This window comes from Dipodomys spectabilis, unplaced genomic scaffold (assembly GCF_019054845.1).
Source record: "Dipodomys spectabilis isolate Male_0828 unplaced genomic scaffold, ASM1905484v1 ptg000004l, whole genome shotgun sequence".
NCBI classification, from domain to species: Eukaryota; Metazoa; Chordata; class Mammalia; order Rodentia; family Heteromyidae; genus Dipodomys; species Dipodomys spectabilis.
In genome coordinates this window covers 2225709-2253114 of record NW_024870681.1, presented here as the reverse complement: position 1 = coordinate 2253114, position 27406 = coordinate 2225709, and the positions used below count along the sequence as shown (strand labels likewise).

General features: G+C 43.7%; 1 protein-coding gene across 1 annotated transcript in view; it reads left to right on the top strand.

The window, feature by feature from the left end:
* Supt6h (SPT6 homolog, histone chaperone and transcription elongation factor) overlaps window positions 1-27406 on the top strand; it is a 40225-nt gene that overhangs the window by 1634 nt on the left and 11185 nt on the right. Inside the window, exons 2-26 of the mRNA XM_042694644.1 lie at window positions 6525-6666; window positions 7420-7575; window positions 7671-7747; window positions 8109-8301; window positions 8747-8831; window positions 9382-9655; window positions 10103-10204; window positions 11177-11293; window positions 11808-11897; window positions 12076-12218; window positions 12684-12832; window positions 12988-13086; window positions 13709-13838; window positions 13924-14074; window positions 14244-14398; window positions 14584-14779; window positions 15712-15851; window positions 15971-16088; window positions 18997-19073; window positions 19315-19450; window positions 19746-19883; window positions 19961-20128; window positions 21588-21715; window positions 22967-23174; window positions 26703-26850. Of these exons, the coding sequence (XP_042550578.1) occupies window positions 6558-6666; window positions 7420-7575; window positions 7671-7747; window positions 8109-8301; window positions 8747-8831; window positions 9382-9655; window positions 10103-10204; window positions 11177-11293; window positions 11808-11897; window positions 12076-12218; window positions 12684-12832; window positions 12988-13086; window positions 13709-13838; window positions 13924-14074; window positions 14244-14398; window positions 14584-14779; window positions 15712-15851; window positions 15971-16088; window positions 18997-19073; window positions 19315-19450; window positions 19746-19883; window positions 19961-20128; window positions 21588-21715; window positions 22967-23174; window positions 26703-26850 (3487 nt within the window). The 5' untranslated portion in view covers window positions 6525-6557. The remainder of the gene's footprint in view (window positions 1-6524; window positions 6667-7419; window positions 7576-7670; window positions 7748-8108; window positions 8302-8746; window positions 8832-9381; window positions 9656-10102; window positions 10205-11176; window positions 11294-11807; window positions 11898-12075; window positions 12219-12683; window positions 12833-12987; window positions 13087-13708; window positions 13839-13923; window positions 14075-14243; window positions 14399-14583; window positions 14780-15711; window positions 15852-15970; window positions 16089-18996; window positions 19074-19314; window positions 19451-19745; window positions 19884-19960; window positions 20129-21587; window positions 21716-22966; window positions 23175-26702; window positions 26851-27406) is intronic.

The window sequence follows — 27406 nt, the reverse complement described above, 5'->3', positions numbered from 1 at the left end:
TCTTCAAATATCATCCGTTTTTTTTTTTTTTTTTGGCGGGGGGTGGCTCCAGTCGGTCATAGAGCTTGAACTCAGGGCCTGGACTCTGGTGCTTGTACCTGAATTCTTGCTCAAGGCCATCACTCTACCACTTGAGCCACAGCGCCGCTTCCAGTTTTTATAGTGGTTAATTGGAGATAAGAGTGTCACAGGGGCTGGGAATGTGGCTTAATGGTAGAGTCTTTGCCTAGCATGCATGAAGCCCTGGGTTCAAGTCCTCAGTACCACATAAACAGAAAAAGCTGGAAGTGGCACTGTGGCTCAAGTGGTAGAGTGCTAGCCTTGAGCAAAAGAAGATCACAGACAGTGCCCAGGCCCTGAATTCAACCCTCAGGATTGCACCCCCCCCCCCCCAAAAAAAAAAAAGTGTCATGGCAAGCACTCTACCACTGAGCTACCTTCCCAGCCCAGTGTCATGGATTTTCTTTCCTAGGCTAGTTTTGAGCCTTAATCTTCAGATCTCAGCCTCCTGAGTAGCTAGGATTACAAGGGTGAACCACCAGCACCCCACCTATCATCCTTTTTTTCTTTTGAGACAAAGTTTTGTTGGGTAGTTTGAGGCTGGAATGACAGGTGTGTACCTGGTTTCATTATCTTAAGTTTTAAAATTTCCCTTCATAACCAGATGTCTACCTGTGCCAGTTCAACTTTCTTACTTTGTATTCATGCTTCAAAGTATACTAATTTGACTTTTTTCTCAGTCCATGGAGATTGCTTTTATGGGTCATCAGTGACTTCTGTGTTGTTCTCATCTTCCTCAGTATCTGAAGAATCTAACAGCTGCTTTTTTTGTGTGTACCTTTACTGGGGCTTGAACTCAGGGCCTGGGCACTATCCTTGAGCTTTTTTGCTCAAGGTAGTATGTTACCACTTGATCCACCGCTCTACTTCTGGCTTTTGGTGGTTGACTGGAGGTAAGTCTCATGGACTTTTCTACCTGGGCTGGCTTTGAACCTTGATCCTCAGCCTCTTAATCTCAGCCTCTTGAATAACTGGGAGTACAGGGCTTAAGCTACCAGAACCTGGCTTCCTTTCTTAAAATTCTCTCTTGTCGGGCTGGGAAGAGTGCCTGCCTCACATGCATTAGGCCCTGGGTTCAATTCCTCAGCACCACATAAGCAGAAAAAGCCAGAAGTGGTGCTGTGGCTCAAGTGGTAGAGCACTAGCCTTGAGCTGAAATGCTGAGGGACAGTGCCCAGGCCCAGAGCTCAAGCCCCATAACTGATTTTTTAAAAATAATTCTATCTTGTCTTCACTGACATTTTACCCTTACATTTTCTTCATTTGTCTGACTGTTCTTTTTCAGTTTGTTTGAGACAATGTCTTGCTGTATACATAGCCCAAGCCGTTTTCAAACTTGCAATCCTCCTGTGTCAGCCTCCTGAGTCCTTCAGTTTACTTTATTAGACACTTTTTCTTCTCTATCCAATATCAAAATGTTGGATTTTTCTCAGGGTTTGTTGCTGAATCCTCCTTTAGGACTTTACCATTTCAAAGCTGGCAACTCCTGGGTTTAAATATTATAGGCCAGTTTGCTCTCTGTGCTCCAGAATTATAATATCAGAATACCAGCTTAATTATCTACACTTGGATATGTCCTAGGCAACCCAGAGCTAACATAACCAAAAGAAAATTAATGGTTTCTCATCATTCCAAACCTAGTGTTCCCCATCTCACAGGTAGTATTCACGTCCACATGATTACTAAAACCAAACCTCCAAGAATCGTCTTTGATTATTTTTTCTTACTCCTCTTTCTCAACCTTTCAATAAGTCCTGTAACTTTTACCTCCAAAATATAGGTCAAACCTGTCTTTTCTACACTGCTACCAACCTATTCTAAGCCACCATCATCCTTTCCTTGGTCTACCACAATATTTTCCCTATGATGCTACTTAAATTCTCATCCCATCCATTTTCCATCTACCAGGATCCTGTTAAGTTAGACAGTATCATTTCTCCACTTAAAATTCCAGAGGTGTGGCCAAGTGCTGATGGCTCACACCTGTAATCCTACTTACTCAGGGGGCTGAGATCTGAGAGTTGAGATTGGAAGCCAGCAACAGGCAGGAAAGTCTGTGAGGGTCTTATCTCTAATTAACCAACAAAAAAAGCCAGAACTGAAGCTGTGTCTCAAATACTAGAGTACTAACCTTGAGCACAAAAACTCAGGGGCAGTGCCCAGGCCCTGAGTTTAAGCCCCAGGATTGCCCCCCCCCCACACACACACACAAAATTAATAATAACCCCAGTGGCTTTCCAGACCTTCATTCCATGCTTGAGCAAGCTCCTCCTCACTCTTAAGGTCAAAACCAAGTTAGGTTTCCATATTATGGGATCCCATATAGTATCCTCATCTGTGCTGTATTTGTGTTTGAGGTTTTGTTGTTGTTTTTGAGGCCAGGGTGACCTCCAAGTTGCCTTGGCTTCCTCTTGCCTTCAGCCTCCCCTTATAGGTGCCATCATACCTGGAACTGTATTTTATTTTTGGTAGTATGGAATTTGAATTGAGGGCTTTGCCTTTGCTAGACAGGGACTCTACCACATGAATTTTGCCTTCAGTCCTCTTGGTTTAGTTGTTTAAAATAAGTTTTCACATTTTTCCCTGGGTTTGTATTAGATGGTGATCTTAGTACCTATGCCTCGCAGTAGCTGGGATTACAGGCATCCCTCACCACACCTGGCCTATTTCAACATACTGGTTTGGTATGATTACATTTTTTTTTTTTTCCAAATTCTTTATTGTGATTAAGTGGTTACATAATTCCCCAAATTTCACAGTATTGTAGGATAGTTAAAGTCACAAACATGTTCTGACTTTCATGGGGCAAGTTGTCTATCATGGTCTATAACATTTATGAGTTCTATGGGCTTTGCAATACTTATTTCTTCCACATTGGGTGATACGTACATTTCTTTTGTTTTGCATAGCATCAGCTGTTCCCTCTTTCCCACTGTTCCCTCCTTCCCATCACTGCCATTGAGTTCCTTCCTTCATTTTGATCAAGCTCCAGTGCAGCTGATGGGTCCTGCTGTTGTATGGTTTTCCCTGATTCCCTCTAGTTCTGTGTCCTCCTCCTCCTGGTTTCCCTCCAGTGTGTACATGTATACCATATATGTGATGAGCAGCATGGGGTTATTTAGTAGTGATTCGACCAGATGAGTTGGAAGTCCTTTGTTTCTTAAGTCTTGTTAATTTTGTTGTATCACCTTACATTTTGGATTTAACATCCACTTATCGGGGAGACCATGTGCCGTTTGTCTCTTCGTTCTTGGCTTACCTCGCTCAACATGATTCCTTCTAGCTCCATCCATTTCCCTGCAAATGCCATTATTTTGTCCTTTCTAATGGCTGCATAATATTCCATGGTGTATAGATACCACAATTTTTGGATCCATTCATCTGTGGCGGGACATCTGGGTTGTTTCTATATCCTGGCTATTGTGAACAGTGCTGCAATAAACATGGAGATGAATGTGTCCTTGTATATTGGTTCCTGTTGTTCAAGATAGATGCCTAGAAGTGGTATGACTGGGTCGTAAGGGAGGTCAATCTTTAGCTTTCTAAGGACCCTCCAGACTGCTTTCCAAAGTGGTTGGATAAGTGTACATTCCCACCAGCAGTGTAATAGGGTTCCTCTTTCTCCGCATCCCCTCCAGCATTTGTCGTTGGCTGAGTGATTACGTTTCTTTATAACAGTTCTGTATCCTCAATTTAGGGAGAATTTAAGTCAACTGAAATGTTATTTACCGAAGTTTTGTACTTGCTAAACTCTTAGGGTTTTTTTTTTTTTTTTTTGAATGGCTATTCACTCATTACTACCTCTCAAATAAACCTAGGCCTTGATTACAAAATACAGAGTGAGAAATGTGATTTAAACTCCATAGAAAACTGCTAAGGCCATTCCAAATGACCAGACTCTTTCAAACCAAGATTTTGTAAATGTGTCTTTTTCCAGACTACATTCTTACCTCTTAACTCATCTTTTCTGAGGTATTCCCCAATCTGTCTTCAGATTACCCTCATCTTCCTAGCATATACCTTAATATAATATTAATTATAGTGCTTTTGTTTTCATTTTGCTTTTATTTGTTGGAGATATAGTCCCTAGTAGACACTCTACTGAGCTACACCCCCAGCCTCAATCATGTTTTGTCATAATTTTATTTACAAGATTTTAAGTTTGTTTCTTTCTTTTTTTTGATTGGTCGTGGGGCCTGAACTCTGGGCCTCGGTGAGCTCAAGGCTAGTATTCTACCACTTGAGCCACAGTGCTACTTCTGGCTTTTTCTGCTTATGTGGTGCTGAGGAATCAAACCCAGGGCCTCATGCATGCATGGCAAGCACTCCACCACTGAGCTACCTTCCCAGCCCTTGTTTCTTTGTTTTTGAAAAAGATTGTGAGCTCCAGAGTAGGAAGCTTATTTACTCATTTTTACATGCTCAAGGCCTAGCACAGAGGTTGGCCCTAAAAAAAGAAAAAAAAAAACTGAATGTTAATTGAAGCTCTATTGTAGAAGGAATTAACAGACTAGGTCTCTTTAAGTCTGGTCTCCCCTTAATTGGCTCTTATAACTTCTTGTTTAAAGGGAGGAACTGTAAAGGCCCTCCCCTGTGGCAGTCTGATCCTAGCTCCATTCCTGTTCCAGAGACTGTCATGGTAACCACCAGCCTCTTCCTTTGAGCTACATCTTACACAGATGCAGCTGTGATTCTGTCTGAAGGAACTTTTCCCCTCTAACAACTCACTAGAAAAACTATATCAATTACTAATTTAATGTTCAGTCTGAATGTAGGGGAATTTTTGAAGAGTAAAAACGTTAAATGCAAAATCCAAACTGTATCAGGCTTGTCCCAGATAAGAAATATTAATAACCTTATGCAAACAGGTAATTCTTGTCTTTGTTCTAGCGTAGTTGCTGCTTGGCATTTTTAGCTTTCAGTGCTGTTGCAGCACTCTGCACATCTAGGTCCTACAAATGCAGGTTGGGATTGCTTCTGGCATACCTGGAAATCTTGACATTTAGCTAGACTGGAAGCCTTTCCCAACTGTAGCATTGTTTGTGCTTTATTACTGACCTATGCTAGTAGGGGAGAGAACATAGCTTTCTCTCCAAGCTGAATGCAACACAGGGCACTGATTACCCCCAGGACTGAGGAAGGCCACTTTTTTTTTTTTTTTTAAATCAGGTTGGCAGTTTTATGTCTGTCTGTTAAGTAGGCTGAAGGCATATGGTTAGCAATTAACAGGAGTTGGCATCTGATTTGAAGGTATAGGGTCTTAAAAACTGAATTCACGGGCTTGGAATGTGGCTTAGTGATAAGAGTGCTTGCCTAGCATGCATGAAGCCCTAGGTTCAATTCCTCAGTGCTATATAAACAGAAAAAGGCAGAAGGGGCCCTGTGGTTCAAATGGTAAAGTGCCAAGTTCAGGGACGGTGCCCAGGTCATGAGTTCAAGCTCCAGGACTGGCAAAAAAACAAAACAAAACACTGGTAGCTTAAAATAAACTATGATCCAGGCCCCAGTGGCTCACACCTGTAATTCTAGATATTAAGGAGGCTCATATCTGAGGATCTAGGTTCAAAGCCAGCCCAGACAGGAAAATGTATGACACTCTTATCTCCAGTTAACCACCAAAAGCAGAGGTATGGCTGAAATGGTAAAGTATCAGCCTTGAGCACAAAAAGCTAAGGGACCATGCCAAGGTTCTGAGTTCAAGCCCCAGGATTGGCTCATACATACACAAAAAAGCTTAGAGACAGTGCCCTAGGCACACATTAAAGAAAGAAAGAAAGAAAAAAAACACCTTGCATAAAATTGATTTCCTCTGATCAAGTCATACAATCTGTGCCATCGTATACTTCCACCTATTATCGCTACCTTATTAGTTTTCTCATCCACCCATTCACATATACAAGTCCTAGACATAATTTTTTTAAGTACATGTAAGAGGATTGCACCTGTGAAGAATGAGAAATAGAAAAGATGGAGAAAGGTTGATTTTGTTTGTTTCCTGGTTGGTTGGTGACAAAGGATCAAGCCAAGACCTTGTGCAGATGTTATATCACTGAGCTATACTCTTAGATCCAGCCATCTGGATCTTACTCAATTGGAAATGATTTGAGTGGACAGAATTAGAGCAGATAGCTAAAAAACATTTTCTGTGGAGATGTAAGAGTCCTCCATAGCCGGGCGCCCGTGGCTCACGCCTGTAATCCTAGCCACTCAGAAGGCTGAGATCTGAGGATCTCTGTTCAAAGCCAGCCCGGGCAGGAAAGTCCATGAGACTCTTATCTCCAATAAACCACTAGAAAACTGGAAGTGGCACTGTGGCTCAAATGGTGGAGTGCTCAGCCTTGAACTGAAGAACGCAGGGACAGTGCCCAAGTCCAGAGTTCAAGCCCCACAACCGATCCAAAAAAAAAAAAGTCCTCTATAAAATCACATGCCTCATTTTTTCCTCATCCCTTCCCTTTCCCTAGTCTTCTTCAGGTAGGCTGTAAGGAGCTACAACAATGTCTGATTTTGTGGAAAGTGAAGCTGAGGAATCAGAAGAAGAATACAATGATGAAGGAGAAGTGGTGCCCAGAGTCACCAAGAAGTTTGTGGAAGAGGAAGATGATGGTGAGGAGGCCCCAGCCTCAAGCTTCTCCCCACTATTGCTAAGCTTTGGATAGTTGGATTCTTGCTGATGAAAGGCTCAGGCTGAGCACAGAAGTTCTCACACATGAGGTACCAGCTTGAGAACATTCAGTCATTCTTAGAAAATGCTTAGAGCATCTATGCTATCTGCTGTATACCAAGCACTGTGCCTAGAACTAGGAAGACAAAACAAAGACTCACTACTGCATATATTAGTGGGTGTTTATATTCAATGGGTGGGAACAAACAATAACCCAGTAAGTGAATCTGTACATAATACTTCCTGATTTTAGCCCTTGCTGTGTTTATGCACCCAGTTACTTATATCTCTGGCCAAGCCCACCCTTTGGGATCATTAGAGTAGAACTGTGAGATAATTTTAAAGGAGACAAGGGAGACGTTTTATCAGAAGTTTAAGGAAAGAATGTAGCTGCTAATATTATAAACTGAGGGAAATAGCTTATTGGTAGATATAAAGCTATAAAGGAAGCAAAATAATTAGGAAGATTGTCTTTCCTAAAGACAGATGGTGAACATGGGAAAGGAACTATCCTTTGCAGTTGCTGGTGCTTCAAGTTGATAACCATGTTTTATGCCTTTACACGAAGCAGAAGAGTGAACATGGTACTTGGTTCGTTAAGTTTGGCAGATAGATAACTGCAGTTAAGCAGGTGGCTCTGCTGCATTCCCTGCCTAATCCCTGATCTCCGTGCCTTGAAACCTGCATGATTCCAGATGAGGAGGAAGAGGAAGAGAACCTAGATGATCAAGATGAGCAAGGCAATCTGAAAGGATTTATCAATGATGATGATGATGAAGATGAAGGGGAGGAGGAGGGCAGTGATTCTGGTGATTCAGAAGATGATGTTGGCCACAAGAAGAGAAAACGCAGTGAGTAGTCTATTTTCAGGGCAGATGAGACAGGTGGAAGTTGCAGTGGGGAAGGGATCTCCCAGCTGCTATGGGTAACACTTTGTTTTCTTTAGCCTCTTTTGATGACCGCCTGGAGGATGATGATTTTGACCTCATCGAGGAGAATTTGGGTGTCAAACTTAAACGAGGAGTGAGTATTTTTGTACTGTTTTATCCTTGTCCCTGGGGACAAAGAAAAACCTCTTCGAAACAGTCTTCTTGGGAGAAGAGGCACATCCTCAACATTTTGGGGGAACCTAAGAAAGAGAAAGCTGTTCAGTATTAGAGTATTGTGGAGCCTGGGTTTGTGTCCCATATCTGGGTGCCTATTGGATAAAGGCTTATCATTTTGCAAGGTGGTCCTTGGGTCTGAAAAAGCATCATTCAGCATGTTCTTTCCTATCACCTATGGCAAGTATAATTGTGTAGGAAAATGGAAATGAGATTGGGAGAGTGGATATCCTTTGGGCAGACTCCTCAGATCCTGACAAAGCAAGCTTTCTCACCACCAGCAAAAGTACCGACGTGTCAAAAAGATGTCAGATGATGAAGATGATGATGAAGAGGAGTATGGCAAGGAGGAACATGAAAAAGAGGCTATTGCAGAGGAAATCTTCCAGGATGGGGAAGGGGAAGAAGGACAGGAGGCTGTGGAGGCCCCCATGGCTCCTCCAGAGGAAGAGGAGGAAGATGATGAAGAGTCAGGTATTGGGGCTGGGAAGGTGGCTCAGTGGTAGAGCGCTTGCCTTGCATACCTGAGGCCCTGGGTTCGATTCCTCAGCACCACATAAGCAAAAAGAAAAAAAAAGCCGGAAGTGGTGCTGTGGCTCAAGTGGTAGAGCGCTAGCCTTGAGCTGAAGAGCTGAGGGACAGCGCCCAGGCCCAAAGTTCAGGCCCCGCGACCAGACCCCAAAAAAAAAAAAGAGTCAGGTATGTAACACTGGGCAGGAAAGCCAGTGTTTAGATGATTTGGGGGTATTTTCTGGTATCTTTGTAGGAACAGTATGGTAAACCATTCCACAGTCCCTAGCATTTGACACAAGGGAATTCCCTTTTAGAAACCACCCTGCCCTTCTTACTGGCAAGAACTAAAGCTATTCAGCCCAGGCTCAGTCCCTGACTAAACGTTCACCTGTCCCTTCCTACCTAGATATTGATGACTTCATCGTGGATGATGATGGGCAGCCTCTGAAGAAACCTAAGTGGCGGAAAAAACTTCCTGGATACACAGATGCGTGAGTGGGGTCTGATACATGGTGCTGATAAAGGCTTTATTGGGATCACTTAGGAGGACAAAGGCCTTGCCAATGAGACATGGCTCTTGGCCATTTTACTTCTGTGCCTTAAAGTCACTACCAGTGACTTCCACCCACTCCTGCAAGCCCTCAGAGCTCTCTAAGAAATTAGAATGGAGTCCCACATAAGCAGGGCTCCAGCATCCCTCTTCCACCTGCAACTCTCATTTTTATTCATTTCCGGATTGGCCTTCTAAATTTAATTTTGTGCTTGGATCAGAGTTTAAAAGTTTGAAAGCTTTTACTATAAGGGAATGCTGTAATGTCTTAGCAGAAAGTAGATTCACTGAGTAGGGTATGGGCCTATCTGCCTTATTGCTGTTCTATTCTTGTCATTGGTAGGAATACTGATAAAGAATATTTTGCCTAATAGTATCCTCCATCTTCACTACTCAACAGTGAATATGGTTCTCCTTTCTTCATCTTCTTAGTCACTGGGACATATTTTATGTTCTTCCCTCATCTGATCCTGAGCCTCTTGTTCTCACAGAGCCTTGCAAGAAGCCCAGGAGATCTTTGGTGTGGACTTTGACTATGATGAATTTGAGAAATACAATGAATATGATGAAGAACTGGAAGAAGAATATGAATATGAGGATGATGAGGCTGAGGGTGAAATCCGAGTGCGCCCAAAGAAAACCACTAAGAAGCGTGTAAGCCGCAGGAGCATTTTTGAGATGTATGAGCCCAGTGAGCTGGAAAGCAGCCATCTCACAGATCAGGACAATGAAATCAGAGCCACTGACCTTCCTGAAAGGTTCCAGGTAAGAAACTACAATCTTCTGCCTTCTGGGGATCTGCTATCACTTTGTAATCAAGAAACAATCTTACAGCCATTTGACACTAAACAATGTTGAGCAACCCTGTCTATTCCATGTCCAGGTCTTAGAGGAAGGAAGGTAGATTAGAACCCTGCTTATAGTTCTTGAAATGATATTCTTTTCTTTTTTAGCTTATATCAGTTATATACAAGAAGGAATTTCATTGTGACATTTTCACTCATGTATACAATGTACTCACCCTCATCGCTTCCTGACCTGCCTCCTGGATTTCTAATATTATTTCAAGAGGTTTCACTGTTCGAATCTCATACTTGACAACAATTTATTCCCACCCAAACCCCTCTTGTTCGCCCAAACCCCTCTCAATAGTTGAGTATAAATGAGTGTCTTCCCTAGATACAGCCAGTCTCACCTTGTTTTCCATTGCAGCTCCGTTCCATCCCAGTCAAGGGGGCTGAAGATGATGAACTAGAAGAAGAAGCTGACTGGATCTACAGAAATGCCTTTGCCACACCAACCATTTCTTTACAGGTACTCAAATGAGATCTTAGAGGTTTTTTGTGGATTTATTTCTGGTGTGGTATTGGGTTTTGTTTTATTTTGTTTTTTTGTGACAGTACTAGAACTCATGTCTCATACTTGTTGTCATTCTTTCACCTGAGCTATACTTTCAGCCCTGTTTTTGTGCAAGTTATTTTGGAGATGGAGTACAGTGAACTTTTCTACCCAGGCAGGCTTTGAACTACAATTTTCCAGAAATGCAGACATGAGCCACCAGCACTTGGCTGGTATTGGGATATAAGCTCAGGGCTTCACATTGCTGCATAGGTACTCTGCCTATAGCTCTTTTTGTTCTGGCTATTTTGAGATAAGGTCTTGATTTTTGCCTTGGCTGCAGGACTATGATTATCCTTTTTATACTTCCTACCTTTAGCTGCAATTAATATGCATGCCTAGCTTTTTCTGTGAAGGTGAGGTCTAATGAACTTTTTTGTCTTGACTGGTCTAGAACTGAAATTCTTCTGATTTCTACCTCCTTAATAGCTAGGATTGGGGCTGGGAAGATGGTTCAGTGGTAGAGCGCTTGCCTTGTATGCATGAGGCCCTAGCTTTGATTCCTCAGCACTACATAAGCAGAAAAAGCCGAAAGTGGCGCTATGGCTCAAGCGGTAGAGTGCTAACCTTGAGCTGAAGTGCTGAGGGACAGTGCCCAGGCCCAGAGTTCAGGCCCCACTGCCAACCAAAAAAAAAGCTAGGATTATAGGCAACAGCCACTGGTGCCTGGCTGCAATCCTTAGCTTTTTACATGAATCAGAAGCCATTTGATTAAACTGTGAAGTCACTTCTCCCCTTCTCTGCCCCATGTATCTACATGTTTATACATTTTAGATTTTTTTTCAGACAAGGTATTCTGTATTATTTAACTGATTTTTGTGGTAAGACAAAGCAAAAGTAAATAACAGTGTCTTACTGGGTTGCGTTGTTTGTTTTTTCCTACTGTAGGAAAGCTGTGATTACCTAGACCGGGGACAACCAAGCAGCAGTTTCAGTCGTAAAGGGCCTAGCACCATTCAGAAGATCAAGGAGGCCCTAGGCTTCATGCGAAATCAGCATTTTGAGGTAGCACCTCAATCTCTAATGGTTAGAATTTCAATTAAAGAGCTGGGAACGTGGCTCAGTGGTAGAGTGCTTGCTTCGCATGTATCAGGCCCTGGGTTCAATTCCTCAGCACCACATAAGCAGAAAAAGCCAGAAGTAACACTAGCTCAAGTGGTAGAGCGCTAGCCTTGAGCTGAAGAGCTGAGGGATAGTGCCCAGGCCCAGAGTTCAAGGCCCACGATCAACCAAAAAAAAGAATTTCAATTAAAGGATAAAAGAAAGGGAGGTACCTAAGTCAGGTCAAATCCATTCCCAACTCTTAGAAGTGGGTCTTTAACTCAGGAAGTATTAGGACCAACTAAGACACTAATCATTAAGAGAACAGGGCTACTTAGCTATAATATTGTCTTCCCCTGTTGAAGAGAGCATTGCTCTGGGTTGCCTGTGTGGAAGTTATGCTTGCAACTGTTGAATTTTCTGTAGCTATCCTTGCAGATCTTTCTTCTATATGACTTCAGTTTCCTTGCTACCCTAGGTGCCTTTTATTGCCTTCTACCGAAAAGAGTATGTGGAACCTGAATTACACATCAATGACCTATGGAGGGTATGGCAGTGGGATGAAAAGGTAATGTAGATACATGGCCCTCATGTGCAGACCAGGTTGGGTACCGTTACTACAAGAATACTATAAAACTATTCCCACTCAGGCCTACCAGGCTCCCCACAACAGGTCTCTTGATAAGAGAACAAAGCACCCAGCCTTGCAACTGCAGGCTAACCACCACTCCTTACTCTCGTCCTAGTGGACTCAGCTGAGGATCCGCAAAGAGAACCTAACACGGTTATTTGAGAAGATGCAGGCTTATCAGTATGAGCAAATATCTGCTGATCCTGACAAACCTTTGGCTGATGGCATCCGGGCCCTGGACACGACAGACATGGAGAGGTAGGGCTTGCAGGGCTTTTCATTACAGGGAGCCCTCAGACCAAGGCAGGTGTCCCAGGAGTAGTGTTTCCTTGCAGGATTCACAGCATAGGGTCCATCTCTTAAGAAATCCCAACTTGTTTGCACACGAGAAGTGATTTTTATAACACACTCATTTTAGTTCTTCATATTAGCTGTTGATGAAAGCCACAGCTCCACTCTGGCTTATCTGTGGTTAATTGGAGATAAAAGTTCACAAACTTTCCTGCCCAGGCTGGCTTCAAACCATACTCCTCAAATCTCAGCCTCTGGAGCAGCTAGGATTACAGTGAGCCACTGGTATCCAGATTGTTACATCTATATGATTGCAGAATGCTGGTGCATGTGCTAGTTGGCCTCTTGCTTCCTAAGAATTAGACCCTTGGTAGCAAAACTGTGGCATACCCCATCCACAGTGATGACTGAGATTGTATCCCTTTCTTTCAGGCTCAAGGATGTACAGTCAATGGATGAGCTGAAAGATGTCTACAACCATTTCCTGCTGTACTATGGTCGGGACATCCCCAAGATGCAAAATGCTGCAAAGGCTAGCCGCAAGAAGCTGAAGCGTGTAAGGGAGGAGGGAGATGAAGAAGGTGAGTGCTAAGAAAGAAAACCACGATACTTAACAGCCAGAGTATCTCCAAAAGTACCTTTGGCTGAGTACCCTTAGGGGCTTCTTGGCATGTCTCTTCAATCCTCATGTGAAATTAGAAACTAAAGCCTAACTTCCTTCTAATTTTCTTTACAGGGGAAGGTGAGGAAGCAGAAGATGAGGAACAGAGGGGGCCAGAGCTCAAGCAGGCCTCCCGTCGAGACATGTATACCATCTGCCAGAGTGCGGGGCTAGGTAAGTAACAGCCAGTTGCTTGGGACTTGGGCATTCTAGCCTTATGCAAGAGGAGGTACCCAGGAGAAAAACTGGTAGGAAATAGAGGAAAGAATATCTGCATCAGTCTTTTTTCCAATACTTAATTAACCTAGTCTACTTTATGACTTCCTAGAAACAGTCTCAAGCCCATACCCACCCCTCCTTTACCATGGTGCAGCCCTAAGTTTCTGAAGTTATTAGAACCTCTCAGATACTGCTACTCCATTTTTTCATTGTTGTCTGATAGCCTAATGCTGCTTTCATGTCTTTTTTTTTTTTTTTTTTTGGTCAGTCGTAGGGCTCGAACTCTGGGCCTGGGCGCTGTCCCTCAACTCTTCAGCTCAAGGCTAGCGCTCTGCCATTTTTGAGCCACAGCACCACTTCCAGTTTTCTGAGTGGTTTATTGGAGATAAGAGTCTCATGGACTTTTCCTGCCCAGGCTGGCTTTGAACCACAATCCTCAGATCTCAGCCTCCTGAGTAGCTAGGATTACAGGAATGAGCCACCAGTGCCCGGCTTTCATGTCCATTTTAAGTCCAAAGCTGCTACTCTAGACTAAGAACCCATCCTCTACCTTACTTTTCACTCAATTTTGCTTTAGATGGCTTGGCCAAAAAGTTTGGGCTTACTCCTGAGCAGTTTGGAGAGAACCTCCGGGACAGCTATCAGCGGCATGAGACAGAGCAATTCCCTGCTGAACCCTTAGAGCTGGCCAAGGATTATGTTTGCAGGTAGGCATGCAGCAGGTGTCTGGCAGGAGAAGGGGCCTGAGGTCCAAGACACCATCATCCTACAGCTCTGCTGTTTTCCTCACAGCCAGTTCCCCACTCCAGAAGCTGTGCTAGAAGGTGCCCGCTACATGGTAGCATTACAGATCGCCCGGGAACCCCTTGTTCGACAGGTGCTGAGGCAGACCTTCCAGGAGAGAGCCAAGCTAAATATAACTCCTACCAAGAAAGGTAGAAAGGTGAGCTGGGTAAAGGACTTTGATGCAGGATATGGCCTTGCTGTTAGATTGAACTGAGTCTTATACCTTCTACTAGTTGAGCTGTCTGCCTGGAGCCCAAAGTTAGCCTTTTCCCCCAGAGCCACGCCCTGCCTACCATAGACTGATGATTCCCTCTTGATGTGTACAGGATGTGGATGAGGCCCACTATGCCTATTCCTTTAAATACTTAAAGAATAAGCCTGTTAAAGAACTGAGAGATGACCAGTTCCTGAAGATAGGCCTGGCTGAAGATGAAGGACTACTCACCATTGACATCAGCATAGATATGAAGGGAGTTGAAGGGTAAGCAGAGCTAGGCTTCTAAAAGATCTTTGGGGAAGGTTGATGGAGGGAAACTATCTTAGGAATGTGAACTACCATTTTAGAGTTGAGCAAGCCACTAACCCTGGCTGTCTCATGGTTTTCATGGAAATCTGGGTGTTACTTTTTCTCCATCCCTGACACCACAGCTCTGTATCTCTTCTCAGCTATGGCAATGACCAGACATATTTTGAAGAGATCAAACAATTTTACTACCGAGATGAGTTCAGTCACCAGGTACAAGAGTGGAACCGGCAACGCACCATGGCCATTGAGCGAGCATTACAGCAGTTCCTTTATGTGCAAATGGCCAAAGAACTCAAGAACAAGCTGCTGGCTGAGGCCAAGGAATACGTTATAAAAGTAAGGACAGGGGCTGGGAAGGTGGCTCAGTGGTAGAGCACTTGCCTTGCATGCATGAGGCCTTGGGTTCAATTCCTCAGCACCACATAAGCAGAAAAAAAAAAAAGAAGCCGGAAGTGGTGTTGTGGCTCCAGTGGTAGAGCACTAGCCTTGAGGTGAAGAGCTGAGGGACAGCGCCGCGCAGGCCCAGAATTCAGGCCCCACGGCCAGAACCTCCCCCCCCCTAAAAAAAAAGGACAGATTCTTATTCATATATCTGTCTTTATATGTTTATTTGGTAGTGGTATTAGGGATATTGCCCAAGACCTAACAAGTGCTATACCACAGGGGTACACCCCCTTTTTTTTAGTAAGTTTTTTTTTGTTACGATTACATGAGCAAGGTAATGAGTACATTTCTTATCAAGCATTGTTGCCTCCTCCTTTGTTTTTCCCCTACAATCCCTGCCCTCCCATCTCCATGACTACACTCCCCCCGCCCTGCCACTACACCCTCTTCTTGAATTTATGCAAGCACTACTTACTTTTTCTATCTTCTGTTTACTGTCCTGTTTTTAGGACAGTATGAGCCAAGTGTTGGTGACTCGGGCCTGTAATCCTAGCTACCCAGGAAGCTAAGGACTGAGGATCATAGTTCAAAGCCAGTTCAGGCAGAAAAGACCATGATACTCTTAACTCCAGTTAACCAGCAAAACCAGCAAAATGCCCAAAGTTGAGGTGTGGCTCAAGGGAATAGAGCATCACCCTTAAGCAAAAAGCCAAGGAAGAACATGAACCCCTGCGTTCCAAGCCCTAGTACTGGCCCCCCCAAAAAAACAAAGTATGCCTTTTGGTAGTGTAAGCCTGCCAGGGACTAGGAGCCTATGCACACATAAATACCTTCATACATTTGTTGACCAGTGATCATAATATTAGTGTTTATCTTCTCCTTAGGCCTGTAGCCGAAAGCTCTACAACTGGCTGAGGGTAGCACCCTACCGACCAGATCAGCAAGTAGAGGAAGATGATGACTTTATGGATGAGAACCAAGGGAAGGGCATTCGAGTCCTAGGCATTGCTTTCTCCTCTGCCAGGTAATGGCCCATACCTGTCTATCCAGTACTGCCTCTTACCTTTCTTCCTCATTTCATCCTTCTCTCATTCTTATACTGCTGACTATTGCACTTCTTTCGTTTGTCTGGCTGGCTGGCAGAGATCACCCTGTATTCTGTGCCCTGGTCAATGGTGAAGGAGAAGTGACAGACTTCCTCCGGCTGCCCCATTTTACCAAACGGCGAACTGCATGGAGAGAGGAAGAGCGAGAAAAGAAGGCAAGTCTCTGGAGTAGGGGTTACCAAGTGTGCATCTAGAGTAAATGTTGTAATTCAGTGGGATAAATGTTAAGATCTAAGCAATCTGGAGTCGTTCTCTCATCTATGGGCAGTAGATGGCACTGGAGTTGTGTGGTGAGAGTTGACTTTGGGCTTGCAGCCAGCTGCTGGTTCTTGTGTGCTTCTGGAGCTGCCATGGCTTCCTCTATTCTTGATGGCATCTGGGTCAGACTGTTCCAAGAGCTGAAAGCCACTAGGGTGTTAAGCAACCTTTTCCCTACTTTAGCCTTTCAGCACCTCCTTTTTTTTTTTTTTTGGGTCTGGTCATGGGGCCTGAACTCTGGGCCTGGGCACTGTCCCTCAGCTCTTCAGCTCAAGGCTAGCACTCTACCACTTGAGCCACAGCCCCACTTCCGGCTTTTTTCTTTTTGCTTATGTGGTGCTGAGGAATAGAACCCAGGGCCTCAGACATGCAAGGCAAGCGCTCTTAACACTGAGCCACCTTCCAAGCCCCTCCTTTTTTTTTTTTTAATAATTTTTTATTGAGATTAAGTGATTATACAAATTTTCAGTATTGTGGGATAGTGATACTTAAAGTCACAAACACATTTTAATCTTCACAAGGAATGTTGTCATTATGGTCTTACAAAGTGTGTGAATTTTATGAGCTTTGACAATACAAATATTTCTTCCATATGATATATACATTTCTTTCCTTTTGCTTACTGTAACCTGTTCCCTCTTTCCCTCTCATTCCCTCCCTCCCATAGTAGCCCTTGAGTTGCTTAGTTTATTTTCATCATTGTCCAGAGCACCTCCTTTTTTAAGGACAGGAATTTAAATTCTTGTAAATATATTTCCAAGTTTCTTTTTGTGCCAATACTGGAGTTTGAACTCCCAGTTTTGTGATGTGGCTTGGCTTTTTCACCCAAGGCTGGTGCTCTACCACTTGAGCCTATACCTCTTGTAGATAAGAGTCTCACAGAAGCCTGGTTCTTGTGGCTCATACCTGTAGTCCTACCTACTCAGGAGGCTGAGATCTGAGAATCTCAGTTCAAAGCCAGCCTGGGCAGAAAAGTCTGTGAGATTCTTATCTCTAATCTACTCAGAAAAAGACAGAAGTGGCACTGTGGTTTAAGTAGTAGAGCGCTATCCTTGAGCACAGAGATACTCAGGGACAGCACCCAGGCCCTGAGTTCAAGCCCCAGGACTTAAAATGGATATTAGACTGTCATAGATAGTCAGACCATGGCTATATACATATGACACAAGAATATTGAGTTAGACATAGCCCAAAGTGAACCAAAAGTATGATAATCTTAGGAAATATTACTCCGCCTCCTTTTTTTTCTTTTCTTTTCTTTTTTTTTTCTTTTTGTCAGTTGTGGGGCCCGAGCTCTGGGCCTGGGTAGGCTAGTGCTGTACCACTTGAGCCACAGTACCACTTCCAGCTTTTTCTGCTTATGTGGTACTAAGGAATCCAACCCAGGGCATCATGCATGCAAGGCAAGCACTCTACCACTGAGCCACCTTCCCAGCCCCACTCACCCTTCTTTTTTTTTTTTTTGGTCAGTCCTGGGACTTGAACTCTTGACCTGGGCAATGTCCCTCAGCTCTTCAGCTCAAGGCGAGTGCTCTACCACTTGAGCTACAGCGCCACTTCCGGTTTTCTAGTGGCTTATTGGAGATAAGAGTCTCACGGACTTTCCTGCTCGGGCTAGCTTTGAACCGTGATCCTCAGATCTCAGCCTCCTCAGTAGCTAGGATTACAGGCGTGAGCCACTGGCGCCCGGCTAACTCAGCCTTCTTGATATGTATTGGTTAGATTCCATGTGCTTATCACATGAACTTCCTATTTAAAGAGATCCACATACTGGGTAGGCATCTGTCCTACTCTGCATGTAGCTATGTTTAAGGTCATAGCCCAAGTGGATTTGGTAGATGATACAGTTTTGTTTTTATTGGTGGAGGGTGGCAGTTCTAGGGATTAAACTCAGAACCTCCATGTGCTAGCTGGATAAGCACTGTGCCCACAGTCCCATAACCAGGGTATTAAAACATGGGGAGCAGCCAGGCACTGGCAGCTCACGCCTGTAATCCAAGCTACTCAGTAAGCTGAGATCTGAGGATTGCAGTTCAATGCCAGCCCAGGCAGAAAATCCATGAGACTCTTACCTCCAATTATCCACTAGAAAACTGGAAGTGACTCTGAGGCTCAGGTGGTAAAGTGCTCGCCTTGAGCAGAAGAGCTGAGGGACAGTGCCCAGGCCCAGAGTTCAAGTCTCATGACCAACTGCCTCAAAAAAAAAAAATAGGGAGGAAGACTAGAACTAGGGGCTAGTAATTCTTTTTTGTTGTGGGTGGTGGTTGTGGTGGTGATGGGGCTTAAACTCTGGGCCTGGGCTCAGTCCCTCAGCTCTTCAGCTCAAGGCAAGCATTCTACCACTTGAGCCATAGTGCCACTTCCAGTGTTCTGGTGGTTAATTGGAGATAAGAGTCTCACTGATTTGCCTTCCCAGGGCTGGCTTTGAATCACGATCCTCAGATCTGAACCTCCTATGTAGCTAGGATTACAGACATGAGCCACCAGCACCCAGCCAGAATCTAGTAATTCTTGTTTTACAGCAAGTCTTGATTTCCTAACTGACTAATCTTTAGATCTGACCAAGAGTAGTACAAGATGAATTCTAATTAGATGATTAAGCAGAAGTAGGTTTTACCTAAGTCAATTATCTGTCAAGAGAAAGTTACAAATATCTCTTGATGATACCATAGACCACACAATCTCTTAGGCCCTTCCAGCTTTTGCTCTTCTCCAGTCTTATAAGATATCCTGCTACTTAAGAGAGAACTACTGGAAATTTGCCCGTGCACAGATGCACTCAACTCTGATTTTCTTTCAATCCAGGCTCAAGATATTGAAACTCTAAAGAAATTTCTTCTGAATAAGAAGCCTCATGTTGTGACAGTTGCAGGAGAGAACAGGTAGAGGCACAAGGCATCTGGCTTAAAAAGTTACTGTGACTCAAAAGTTACTCATCCCTTGTTGATCTAGCATATGCCCATAACATAGTGGGCATGCCCAAAACATAGTTTTGATAACCCCAGGCCATTTCTGAAAATGGTCTTCTTTATCATTAAGTTCTTTCATCCCTACCCTACCTCAGTGACTATCCGTCTATACCTTAGAAAATACATTAAAGAGCAATACTCCTTATTCCTCTAGGGATGCCCAGATGTTGATTGAGGATGTGAAGCGCATTGTGCATGAGCTGGACCAAGGCCAACAACTCTCTTCTATTGGAGTGGAGCTGGTCGATAATGAATTGGCCATTCTTTATATGAACAGCAAGAAGTCAGAGGTAATACTGGAACTCTACTCTAGAGTCTACTCTGGTCAGTGCTGAAAATCCAGAAAGACTTAATAAGAAAGTAAAGTTAAACAGTCTTTGGGACACCCATCTGTTCACTGATCATGTAGATGTTTTTCCTTGTTAAGTTACAATTCAGATTGGGAACTCCAGAGATTAAAGCAGTTTTAGGAAAATGGGTCCAACAGGAGAAGAGAAAGGTTGTGTCAAGTCAAAATGTTTTAGATTTCCTTTTGACAGTGTCACTGAGGGACCTTAAGGCCCTGTAACCCTCATTTCACTGTAGGCAGAGTTCCGGGATTACCCACCAGTACTGAGACAGGCTGTTTCCCTGGCCCGGCGCATCCAAGACCCTTTGATAGAGTTTGCCCAGGTGTGCAGCTCTGATGAAGACATCCTATGTCTCAAGTTTCACCCCTTGCAGGTGAGTAGGATTTGACAAGTAGGCTATGTGGGTGGAAAGGCACAGTAATTTTATTCCTACCTACTGTGTGTTGATAGGAACATGTTGTCAAAGAGGAACTCCTCAACGCCTTATACTGTGAATTTATCAACCGGGTCAATGAGGTTGGAGTTGATGTCAACCGCGCCATTGCCCATCCTTACAGCCAGGCTTTGATCCAATATGTCTGTGGCCTGGGGCCTCGGAAAGGAACTCACCTGCTGAAGGTAGGGTGGTTTGAATCAGAAAATAAAAAAGTAGGGCTGGGAAGGTGGCTCAATGGTAGAGCGCTTGCCTTGCATGTATGAGGCCCTGGGTTCAATTCCTCAGCACCACATAAGCAGAAAAAAAAAAGCCGGAAGTGGTGCTATGGCTCAAGTGGTAGAGCGCTAGCCTTCAGCTGAAGAGCTGAGGGACAGCGCCCAGGCCCAGAGTTCAGGCCCCACAACTGGACCCAAAAAAAAAAAAGTAGGGGCTGGGAAGGGGGCTTAGTGGTACAGTGCTTGCCTCGCATGCATGAGGCCCTGGGTTCAATTCCTCAGCACCACATAAGCAGAAAAGGCCAGAAGTGGCACTGTGGCTCAAGCAGTAGAACAATAGCCTTGAGCTGAAGAGCTGAGGGACAGCGCCCAAGCCCAGAATTCAGGCCCCATGACCAACCAAAAAATAAAAATAAAACAGGAGGGTAGCTCACACCTGTAATCCTAGCTTCACAGCAGCTGATATGTGATCACAGTTCGAAGCCAGTCCAGGCAGAATAGTATGTGAGACTCATATCTCCAATTAACCACCAAAAAGCCAGAAGTGGAGGTATAGCTCAAATGGTAGAGCTCTGTGAGCATAAAAAGCTTTGTCAATATAATATATACATTATATGTACACACACACACACACAAAGCCAGAAATATTAGATTGGACACAAATCTCAGGACTGTGGAATGTTGGGAGGGTGGGAGTAAAAGAATTTGTGTGTGTGTGTGTACTGGAACTTCAATTCAGGGTCACCCACTCTCACGTGGCTTTTTTACTCAAAGCTAGCCATTTACCACTTGAGCCACACCTCCACGTAGCATATTGATGGTTAACTGGAGATAGGAGTCTCATAGAGGGCTAAGAAGGTGGCTCTGTGGTAGAGTGCTTGCCTCACATGCGTGAGGCCCTGGGTTTGATTCCTCAGCACCACATAAATGGAAAAAGTTGGAAGTGGCGCTGTGGCTCAAGAGGTAGAGCGCTAGCCTTGAGCTAAAGAGCTGAGGGACAGTGACCAGTTAGCTTCAAACCTCACTCAGTCTTAGGTCTCAGCCTCCTAAGTAGCTAAGATTACAGACAGGGATCAGCTACTCACTACCACCCAGCTGACTGGAGTTTTTTCCATTGGGAAGAAAAAGAATTTTAATCAATGGAAACTACTTAAAAAATTGGTATATTTTCATAATGTAAGTTTTTTCCTATAGTGTATATTTGTATGACTCTTAAGCAGTTCTTTAGTTGCATATAGTCTGTAATGACATAGTGTAATTTATTAATAACATTTTAGTGAGATAATATTATGGTAATGCTCATTTAAATAGCTGAGTAAAAACAGATTCCAAAATGGAGGGTCAGCAAGGGCCATCAGGGAAGCAGGCTAGGGAGATGAGGCCTGCTTAACCACTTACCATGGCTCACTCCAGCCCTCTCCTCTAGATCCTGAAGCAAAACAACACTCGACTTGAGAGCCGAACACAGCTGGTCACCATGTGCCACATGGGTCCCAAAGTCTTCATGAATTGTGCTGGCTTCCTCAAGATTGACACAGCCTCCCTGGGGGACAGGTGATGCCCTCTGCCTAGATGAACCAGGAGAATTCCTGTGGGCTTTGATTTGCAGTTTCAAGAGATTAGTGTTATCAAAGAGCCCCAAGCCATTTAAATTAGAACATTTTTTGTTTTGGATTGGTTTGTTTTTATTTTGTTTTTTGTTGTTTTTCTTTTTGGTTTGTTTTATGGTAAGGATCAAACCTAGGGTCTTTCACTTGCTAGGCAAGTGCTCATCCTCTGAGCTACATATCCAACCTCTAAATTAGGAAATGCTTTAAAGAAAAGGTAAGGAGTCTTTATTCAGTTCAAGAGCCGCTGACCTATGGAAAAGATCGGTTCAATTATGTGAGGTTCATCTGAGAGAAATAAAAGAACGAATTTAGTTTGTGAATTCAGGGCCTAGGACAAAACACAAGATTTTGTTACTGTGGTTTGTTGCATCCAGATAAGGGTGGGAAGAATGTGGGGAGTGGAAAATAGTGTGGGTGTGAAGAGATACAGAAGGGGGAGAGTGATTGTTATGTTTTAAGATGATGTTTTTGAGAGAAAGTTCTATTCACTTGGACTTTGGACTTCACTATTGACCTCTTCCTCTCCAGAAGTTATCAACTCAGTCTTTGGAGGATCTTTTCCACGGGCACATAGCTCCTCAATTCAGTAATGGAAGTCAGTGGGGAATAGGCTTCAAGTTCTAAAACTTCATTTTCCACTCAGCTTTGCTGTAACACTCCACGAATAACATAGGTCCATGTGAGTGCACGGGCAAGACTAGCCTGGGAAGGCTTTATGGGGGAAAACAGCTGTCAGCAAATTCTCAGGTCTTTTTCCCCCTTCTTGTTTTATCTTCTTGTAAGATTCATATTAGTTCATTATATAAAATTCAACATAAAGAAATATTATGCAGAAAGTGGAAGTCCCCCATAACCCCACTCCCCAGAGATAACTACCATAACAATTTTTATGTATACTAGTTTTTTCTAAATTTTAATTTTGCTATGCATTTACTAACTACCCATTTGCTACCAAAAAAAAAATGGGATCATATGATTCATAGTGTTTTGCAGTGCATTTTCCACATATCAGTACATCATGGCCATCTTCCCATGTCAGCACACAGATCTATCTACCTCATTCTTTTTAATGACTGTACAGTATCCATCATATGGAGGTACTCTGGTTTATTTAACCAGTTCCCCATTGGTGAAATTTGGGTTGTTACTAGAGACTTCTTGTTCTATATCCTGCCCCTTTTTTCCTTTTCTTCAGCACTGATTCATACATTGAGGTCCTTGATGGTTCCCGTGTCCACCCTGAGACCTATGAATGGGCCAGGAAGATGGCAGTAGATGCCCTGGAATATGATGAATCTGCTGAGGATGCTAATCCTGCAGGAGCCCTTGAAGAAATCTTGGAAAACCCAGAACGACTCAAGGATTTAGATCTTGATGCCTTTGCCGAAGAACTAGAGAGGCAGGTAGGTGACAGTGTGGAAGGTCTGGTAATAAAGAACTAGTCCTAATGGCCTAGGTAAGAGAGTTTGTCTTGAGCAAGTATCCAGAGAAACCCTGATACTATTAGATTACAGGCTTGAGCCTGCCTCTTCCCTGTCTGTATGTTGCTGGCTTTCTCCAGGGACTGTTTATCTTCTTATTAAGGAGCCAGAAAAGCCTCAAATGTTTTGACTGTAATTGTGAGAGATGGGACCTATGTCAGTACTAGAGTTTCCTTCTAAACCCTCTTTCTTCCTTTCTGACAGCAAAGGTTTGCATTTGTTTATGTTTTCATGAAGCATTGCTAGCTTCGAAAACAACCTTTTGTGAGGCAAAAACAGTTAGTTACAAGTGCCTATACTCCTTGCTACTCAACAGGAAGATCACAAGGGCCACCTGGGTAATACAGTGATGCATCATCTTTTTTTTTCTTTTTAAAGTGTGGGGGGAAGCCATGCCAGGTGCCAATGGCTCACGCCTGTAATCCTACCTACTCAGGAGTCTGAGATCTGAGGATCACAGTTCAAAACCAGCCAGGGCAGAAAAGTTCCAGTGAAACTCTTATCTCCAATTAACCTCTCAAAAACTAGAAGTGGCACTGTGGCCCAAGTGGTAAGAGTGCTCGCCTTGAGCACAAAGAGGCTCAGATACAGAGCCCAGGTCCTAAGTTCAAGTCCCAGAACCAACAAAAAAAAAAAAAGCCATGCCTGGCCAGGGGCTGGTTGCTCACGCCTATAATCCTAGCTACTCAGGAGGCTGAGATCTGAGGATCAAGGTTCAAAGCTAGCCTGGGCAGGAAAGTCCAGGAGACTCTTATCTCCAAACCACTCAAAAAATGGAAGTGGCGCTGTGACTCAAATGGTAGAGTGCTCACCTTGAGCTGAAGAGCTGAGGGATAGCACCCAGGCCCAGCGTTCAAGCCCCATGACTGACCAAAAAAAAAAAAAAAAAGCCATGCATCAGTGGCTTGTACCTATAATATTGGCTACCCAGGATGTTGAGATCTGAGGGTTGCAATTCAAAAACAGCTGGACAGGAAACTCTGTAGCCTCTCATCTTTAATTATAAAGCTAGAAATGGAGCTGTGACTGAAACTCTGGCAGAGCCCAGGTAACAGGTTTTAAAGTCCAAGAAAGAACAATCAAAAATAACTGTCAGCTGAACGATGGTGGCTCACATGTATAATCCTAGCTACTCAGAAAGTTAAGATCTAAGATCGTGGTTCAAAGCCAGCCAGGGCAGAAAAATTCGTGAGATTCTTTTTTATTTATTTATTTGTTTGTTTATTTTTGGTCAGTTGTGGGGCCTGAACTCTGGGCCTAGATGCTGTCCCTCAGTTCTTCAGCTCAAGGCTAGCACTCTACTTCTTGAGCCACCATGCCACTTCCGGCTTTTTTTCTGCTTATGTGGTGCTGATGATTGAACCCAGAGCCTCATGCATGCAAGGCAAGCACTCTACCACTGAGCCACCTTCCCAGCCCTCATGACATTCTTATCTCCAGTTAACCACCAGAAAAATGGAAGTGGTGCTGTAACTCAATTGGTAGAGTGCTCACTTTGAGCTGAAGAGCTCAGGGACAGCACCCAGGCCCAAAGTTCAAGCCACATGACTGAACAAAAAAAAAGTAACTCAGGCCTGTAATTCTAGCTACCAGGCAAAATTTTTGTAAGACTAAATCTCAACAACTGCTGAGCATGGTGTATATGCTTGTCATACAAACTTCAGCAAAAAGTACAAGAGCATCAAAGCCTAGAGCCTGGCAAAAAGTGAAACGTGGAACTAGAGGTGTACATTTTGACAGTAGAGTATCTGTGTAGAAACATGAGACCATGAGTTCAGACCCAAGGATCAAAAAAAAAAAAAAATAGCAGGCTCACACCTGTAATCCTAGTTACTCAGAAACTGAGATCTGAGTATCCAGGTTTAAAGCCAGCTTGGACAGAAAAATCTTAAGACACTTATCTCTAGTTAACCAGCCAAAGTCAGAAGTGAGGTTTGGCTCAAGTATTAGTATCTGTGTTGGTGTAAAAGTCAAAGGAGAGTACCGGGCCCCGAGTTCAGGCATTCCTACCAACAGAGAAGGGGGGCGGTGAGGAGAAGGGAGAGGAAAGAGACTCTCCAAAAGTGAGCAAGTGAGATCCTATCCCAAAAATAACCAAAGGGGCTGGGAAGGTGACTCAGTGGTAGAGCACTTGCCTTGCATGCATGAGGCCCTGGGTTTGATTCCTCAGCACCACATAAACAGAAAAAGCCAGAAGTGGCGCTATGGATCAAGTGGTAGAGCACTAGCCTTGAGCTGAAGAGCTGAGGGCCCAGGCCCAGAGTTCAGGCCCCATGACCGACAAAAAAAAAAAATAACTAATTTAAAAAACAATAAACCAAAGGAAGCCAGGTGCCAAGGCTCACACCTGTAAACCTAGCTACTCAAGAGGCTGAGATCTTAAAATCTCTTTGAAGCCAGCCCAGGTAGGAAAATCCATGGGACTCTTATCTCTAGTCAAATGGTAAAATGTTATCCTTGAGCAAAAAAGCTAAGGTGCAGTGCCTAAATCTTGAGGTTAAGAGCCTCCCCAGTACCAGCACAAAAATGAATGAATGCATGAATGAATGAATGAATGAAATAAAACTAGGAGAAAAAAGACTAAAGGTATGGGTCAAAGAGTAAAGTGCTGGGGCTGGGTATGTGGCTTATTGGTAGAGTGCTTACTAAGCATGCATGAAGTATCAGGTGCCTACATAGCAAACTCAAATCCCTGAGTTCAGACTCCAGTACCATCTAAAAAAACAGTTGGACATGGTGAAATAAGATCCTGTTTGAACCAGTAAACCAGGCCTGGTAGCATACGTACTTGGCATCCCAGCTAAACAGAAAATAAGTAGGAGAATCTTCGGCTGGCCTCAAGCAAAAATCATGTGACCCTACCTGAAAAATAAAGTAATAAAGGGCAGATTCAAATGGTAGAGTACTTGCCTAGCAAACACAGGCCCTGAGTTCAAACCCTAATACCAGAAAGAAAAAAGTAGAGGAAATTTTCCTTTAGTAAAAATTGTTGGGTTTTATTCCCCCTTCTTTTTCATATTGAGATTTAAACTTAAAGCCTTAGGATTGCTAAGTAGGTGCTTTATCTCTTGAGCCATGACCCCAGCTACCGGTAATAAATATTGAAGGAAAAGAAGAGAGGCCCAGGGCTGGGAATGTAGCTGAATGGTAGAATGCTTGTCTAGCATGCATTAAGCCCTGGGTTCAATTCCTCAGTACCACATAAACAGAGAAAGCCAGAAGTGGCACGGTGGCTCAAGTGATAGAGTGCTAGCCTTGAGCTGAAGAGCTTAGGAACAGCAGCACCCAGGTCCAGAGTTCATGCCCCACATCCAGGGGGGAAAAAAAGAGGAGAGGCCCAGATAGGAGCCAATTGTCCTACTTCTTTTATTGAAACCTTCCATGAGGTTTCATCAAAGAGCAGGTTAGAGAATAGATTGAAGGCTTTTTCTGATGATCTTCTTCCCCCAGGGCTATGGTGACAAACACATCACTCTTTATGACATCCGAGCAGAGCTGAGTTGTCGGTATAAGGATCTCCGGACAACCTACCGCTCTCCTAATACAGAAGAAATCTTCAATATGTTAACCAAAGAAACACCAGAGACTTTCTATATTGGTAAGCTCTGAAGTCATATTTTTAGTTAAAGGAATATGTGTTTGGGGGAACAGGGAGCTTTTGCTCTCAAACATGGCAATAATTTCAGTAGAATGGGGCAAGTTTGTATTGTAGGAAAAGAAACACAAGAAAGTCTCATCTAAAAAAAAGAAAGAGCCAGGTGCCGGTGGCTCAGGCCTGTCATCCTAGCTACTCGGGAGGCTGAGATCTGAGCATTGAGGTTCTAAGCAGCCCAGGCAAGAAAGTCCGTGAGACTCTTATCTCCAATAGACCACTAGAAAACGAGAAGTAGCTCTGAGGCTCAAGCAGTAGAGCGCTCACCTTGAGCTGAAGAGTGCAAGGACAACGCCTAAACCCAGAGTTCAAGCCCCACAAACAACAAAAAAAAAAGAAAAAGACCTTGTGCTGGTGACACATGCTTATAAGCCTGTCTACTCAGGAGCCTGAGATTTGAAGATCGAAGTTCAATGCCAGCCCAAACAAGAAACTTCATGACTCTTTATTTCCAGTTAACCACACAGAGAGCTGGAAGTGGAGCTGTGGCTCAAGTGGTAGA